The sequence below is a fragment of the Dipteris shenzhenensis genome, chromosome 23 (genome assembly GCF_047967505.1).
Source record: "Dipteris shenzhenensis isolate YYH24624 ecotype China chromosome 23, Dip_SZ_1.0, whole genome shotgun sequence".
Classification (NCBI taxonomy): Eukaryota; Viridiplantae; Streptophyta; class Polypodiopsida; order Gleicheniales; family Dipteridaceae; genus Dipteris; species Dipteris shenzhenensis.
Genome location: NC_141618.1, coordinates 8,579,542 through 8,585,541, shown reverse-complemented (window position 1 = coordinate 8,585,541; position 6,000 = coordinate 8,579,542). Strand labels below are relative to the sequence as shown.

The following is a 6,000-nucleotide window of genomic DNA, read 5'->3' as shown; positions in this document are numbered from 1 at the left end:
CTGCTGCTTTGTTAACCGATACGAGGCATAAAATTAGATGCCAAGGGTGCAAGAAATGTTGGGCGAGCAAATGCAAAGAACTGTGTTGGTTGCATCATCCTTTCGTTAGAGATCTGGGCAAGCTCGATGTGTTGTATGAGAGCCACACCTGAGAGAGCTTCCTGCTCAAACTAATAATCTTCGAGGCAATTGAGAGCGATGATCAATGGAGGCATTGTGCTCTTCTCGATTATGGGAAGCAAGCAATCATTCCGATTCATATGTGGATCGATCCTTTTCCAGTTCTCGTAATTGTTGTCTAGATCTTCGTCGTCACAGGTGGCTAACTTGAGGCTAGCATTGTGATAAATAGAATGTTGAGGAACGGTCTGCACAATTGAGCGAGTCCTTGTCACCATTTTCCAGGGCGGTTTTGATCCATAAGGGATAGTTCGAGCAACAATTTTTTGCCCTATGATAGGGTCGGATCTTGTACCTCAACGGTCTGCTAAATATGATTCGGAAGCCAACTTCAAGTTAGCGTTCGATATACACAGAGGGCAACCCCAATCAACGCGCTGCGAATAGTAAGCTAAGGAAGATCAAGCAACCCAAATAAAGCTAATCTATAGCAAAACAAAGCCACCCAATTTGACATGTGGCTTCACGAGGGATCAAGAAAACCAAACTCCCCTCTAGGCTGCGTGCCGTAAAAAAAACAAAAATATCACAATTTCTGCTTTGCAGAAAATGAACCATGCCAGCATTATGACACGTGGCTAAAGGAGCGTTAAAAATTGACTGTCATGGCGCCAAGTTAAGTGACCCCAACTCAAAAGCATAATTAGGAACCTCAACCCTAAACACTCTTCAGGTTTTGGGTTCGTAATCGATGGCTCTTCTCCGCAGTGCTTTCATCTTCTGCTGTGGCACCGTCTATGGAGTGTATTTGGCCCAGAACTACAATCTTCCTGACGTCCGCAAGCTCGTCAATACTGGGATAATCATTGCTCGTGTTTACGAGGAGAATTATCGCAAGACTCCCCCGCAGACAGACCGATCCGATGATAAGGCGTAGATCTCATTACAAGCAGCTTCTTTATTTTCCATCGAATCTGCTCTCTTCGGCAATGCGACGGTCATGTTGGTGGTCAATATAAAACCGTCAGAAGAGGAACGCTTTTGAGCTGCAGTCACTTTTCCATCTTCGTGAATCTAGCACCCTTGCATGTGTTGATGAATAGCCCTTTTAAAATTCAACGTGCTAGTGACTCAATGCATTGTCTGAGAATCATTTAATGAAACGGATTGAACAGAACCTTCGTGTCTCGCGTCACTGCAAGGATATCCTATTGAATTAGGGGTCCATTTAGACATTGAAAGATACCCAAAAAACATCTGGGTTAAGGTTAAAGGAAATTAAAGGTCTTCTTTGCAAAAAAAAGGAAATTAAAGGTCCAAGGGTTTCTTTACTAGTTACGTTTGAACTTGTCGGTTCCTTTCGATTGTTTGCGTTTTATCATAGTTTCATTTAAAATTTACCTAGTGTTGAAATCAGGAAATTTTCCTTCTTTGTGGGCTAACTCATGTATAGCAATATACAGAATTGGTCTGAAGGCAGCATGCCAACACAAGCGCGTCTGACATGCTTGAATAAATGTGGAAGCATGTTTTGGCTGCAAGGCACCAGACGTGAAAGCATGAAAACTATTGCGAGCTTTCCCACATCGCCGTTTGCCTGTCCTTAACTGAAAGGGGATGCGTAAATGAACTAGAAAACATATCAGGTTGTGCGAGTGTCATGATACTCTGAGTGCGAACATCCATGAATTCAGAAGACTCATGCTCTTCTAAAGAGAAACTTCTGATGGGCTGGTATGAATAAGGACTTCCAAGACTACGTTGTTAAGTGCCATAATTTCTAAGTATTGAAAGGACAACATCTTAAGTTAGGTGGTTTATTTCATCCATTGGAAATGTCATCTAGTACTTGAAAGAGGATCTTTATGGATTTCATTCTTGATTTATGAAGAACACAGAGAAGTCATGACTTTGTGTGTAATAGTTGATAGATTGAGTAAAATGCCTTATTTTATTCCAACGAGAAAAAATGTAAAAATCTTTGAGCTGGCAAGATTGTTTGGCAAAGGAGTTTCTATGTTATATGGTCTACTTGTTGATATTATTGGTTATTGGGATAGCAAGTTTGATAGACACTTTGGAGGGCTGTCTTCCATAAACTAGAAACTAAGTTCAGTATGAGCACATATGATTATCAGTGGTCGGATTGTTATACAAAACATCTCAATTAAACTTTAGAGGGTATATATGTATTTGGAGGATATGCTGCATGATTATGTTAGCATTTAGAACGTGCTGTAAGCCAGCAATGTTGACGTATAGATTTCAGCCTGGAGCTCCATCGTTTGTAGGACCTGAAAAGGAAATGTACAAGCTGCCAAAGACTTTCTCTAGGAAATGCATCTGATGTTGAAGCATGCCCAAGATGGTATTAAGAAAGTTCAAGGTAGAGCTAAAAGAAGTGGAATTAGAAAGAGGTGAGAACTTTGTTTGAGAGTACCAGAGTCTTCTAAAAGGCTGGTGACTGCCTTAAGTTGCCTCCAGGTATTCTGGTCCATTCACAATACTTCAGAGAATCTGTGAGCTTGCCCAGAAGTTAGCCTTAAGAGAAGGATGCAGAGTTCATCCAATATTTCATGCTAGCCGTGATTTCTTGAAGGTGATAGTCTAGTAGGAGAGGAGACTCTTGTAGACTCAATTGAACCTTTAGTGCTTCCACATGAGTTAGAAAGAATTCTTGATGTTGAAAAAAGGCATACACACCATGCCATTATTCAAGAATATATAGCTAAGTGGAAAGATGGTTCATTAGAGAATATTACTTGGGAAAGGTACGCAACTCAGGAATTTATTTTTTAATATTAATGCCAAGGACGCCAACTACAAACGTTACATCAATAACGTTGGAATATTAAGTCACACCTCCCCACTTGTGAGCCCATATGAGGACATGGGGAAGGGTGACATACAATGCTAGATGGGTAAAAGAGGTTGAGTTTAGGGCTGCTATGTGGTTAGCAGACTGGCTGCCACATGCACATCACACAGATCTCCTCCTTGTATTGAACATAGGGCAGCCTCAAGGGCCATACTGGCCAGCAGCGGTGGTTGGCAGTAGACCCTTGGGGAGGGGACATAGGTTGGAGCAAAGGGCAGCTACAGGGGGCCAGCAAAAGGAGAGAGAGAGAGAGAGAGAGAGAGGATAGGGTCTGGTCAGCAGATCCAGTACAAGCATGGTACTGCAGTCACAGATGTGCACAGCAGCAGGACTGGTACAACAGGCAGTAGAGCAGCATCTGGAGGCGGCCCCAGATCTGGGTCTGTAGGGCTGGAAAGTCACAGACTGGGTTCGCCCAGCCTGTGGGCAGTCGGCTGGCTCTCAGAGTAGTCGGCCAGTCTGTGAGCAGTTTGGTAGCAGGTCTCAAGGGCTGCAATGCCTGTAAAAGGTCTCCCTTGGGGAGGCACTCTTCAATCAGTCTCTGGGCAGTTCAGTCCACTCCACTCCAGGGTGCAGACCGGCCATCTGGCGGAAGCACAGGAATGGCTGTATGTAGCAGAAGAGGTTCTCAGAGTCATTTGTAAGAGTCTTTGGATAGTCCAGGAGCACACAAAGGAGCAGATCTACCCACTATAAAGAGTCAGATTGTGGCGCACAGGAAGAGCGGTAGAATGCTCAACTAGAGCAACCACTGAAGTCCATTGAGGGAATGCAGTGATCTATGAGAGGTCTACAACAATTACACATCAGCAAACAGAGCCTGTTCTTGGTAACTTAACATCAGCATTTTTTTACTGATCACATTTTGGCTATATTTTCCAATTGGACATCACCTCTGTATATCGGATTTGTTTCGCTGAATATCTTTGTGGATTCTCTCCATTTCCTTTCTATACATACGAGGATAGAGGGAAAGAGTTAGCCATGAATTTCTTGTGAAAGTGGAGATTCTCAAGGATCAACTTGCAGCAATTGATCACAAGGTGGATAGCAATTAGTTGGCCATGCTTCTAGTTAGCAAGCTTCCAAGGGGCTAGCGAGGGTGGGTGAAGACTCTCACCATCAGAGAATGGACGAGGCCAATTGCGTTGGAGGAACTGGGCCTGCTGTTGCTTTAGGATGAAGCCGTACGACAGAATTGACAATAGTGATTAAGATTGACAAGGAGAAGACTTTGAAAATAAGGATATGAAGAATGATGGAGGGGACTCTTTTGATGGTGAAAACAAGAAGAGGAGGAAGAACCAGAATTTCTTCTATTGAGACATGCCTGGACATTTTCCTAAAGGTAGCAGGAAATGAAAGAAAGGAGGAGGACCAATTAGACACAACATCTACCAATGTAGTAATGGAGGAACTCTTTTTCCTGCCATGTCCCATTGAGACAGAGTATGCAGGTGTAGGGGTGACAGTGTTCATAGCAGACATCGACGAACAATAGCGCTTAGATTCAGACTCTGGTGGAGGATGGAGAATGTTGATCAGTCATGGGGTCTGAGGAGCATACCTAGAGATGGAGCTTGATGAGCAAGAGAGAATCATGTGGGGGGCATGACTAAAGGCATAGAAGATCATGGTACTTTCAAGAGGTGCTTGGCTTCCTTCAATGGCCAGCATCAGCTCCAGGGTATTGTTTTCTCATTATGTCTTTCTAATTGTTTGTATAGGTGCTGTCAGTTGGACAGAGAGTGGAGGGTGAAAACCTTCCATACAGAAAGCGGGTATTTCTCATTGCAGAAGCTTGCGACACCTGTTGCAAGACTACCGTCAGGTTTTGCAACAAAGACGTTGACAAGTCCGAGTAGTGATCACAAGGCTTCCGGTGCTAGCCCAGTTGCATGATGATGTCTTACTATTCTCATAAACAAAACCACGTGCAAATGCACCTAGCTTTTTTTTGGGAGAGATTTCTTGGTAAGCCATAATGTTGTTTGACCTCTCTCCACTTGATTTTCTCAAGGCTGGGCATCATAAACAAATGTTTTTTGAGAACCACCAGGTCCATCAACTTTCTTGGGTTTGCTTCCATAAGCGATAAACCCACATTCCTCATGGAAGTCTTCTTTTTATAGCAAAATCTCTTCACTTGTGGTAAGTCCGCATACGTGACTTGCTAACGGGTAGAGACTACAAAGAGAAATGCAATGTATTATACCCTCAATAAACTTGAAATGCGGAGTATGGAAGACAAAAAAACATATTCTTAAATATTTAAAGAGAAGAGGACTAACTTTGATCTACAACACCACTAATGATATAAAAGTTTAACCTGTGATGCAAGAATATATTTAAGCAACAATGCAATATTGCACAAGACACAAATGCATCAGTATAAGGACAAAATGTTACTTTAGAACGTGACATTTTGTCAACTTGCATCTAGAGTTCCAAATAGCTCCACCATTCTTTAATTCATGGGCTTGAACTCAGTTAGAAAATTTGTCTTTAGAGATACAAATATTAACTTAAAGAATCAAATCATCTTGATATTTCAAAAATTAAAGATAAGATATAGGTAAGAATACAAGAATGTTGGTGATGCAGTGTCTAGTAGATAGAGAACCTCCAAGTTAGACAAATTAGACAAGTTTGACACCTAAATTTTGAAGAATGACCTAAAATTTTCTATTGCTAATGCACTAGAGTAGGTTCAAGGGAAGCGAAGGAGTTAACAACCTAGTATATGTTTCAAATTTGTTCAAAGCTATTACATTCTACGATAAAAAGCAACAGAGAAATGCACATCTATCAATATGTGAAAGTGGGATGCCTTAGTGATGCAACATTTGTCACTTGTGATGATAGAAGCTATATATGCTTGACAAAGGATCTTATATTTTGGATATATGCTCTTTGGAGGTCTCATCTATTTTGACATTTCATGTGGACTATGGTTGTGGGGGGTGCAAAGCCTCATGGACTTTTTGGATGGCATGTATTGG

At 41.9% G+C, this 6,000-nt stretch overlaps 1 protein-coding gene across 1 annotated transcript; it reads left to right on the top strand.

The window, feature by feature from the left end:
* Positions 1 to 824: 824 nt before the first annotated feature.
* On the top strand, positions 825 to 1,242 carry LOC147886951 (uncharacterized). Its single transcript, XM_087394884.1, has one exon. It carries the CDS (start codon positions 872 to 874, stop codon positions 1,055 to 1,057), a length of 186 nt encoding a protein of 61 aa, XP_087251010.1. The 5' UTR covers positions 825 to 871; the 3' UTR covers positions 1,058 to 1,242.
* The last annotated feature ends 4,758 nt before the right edge of the window (positions 1,243 to 6,000 follow it).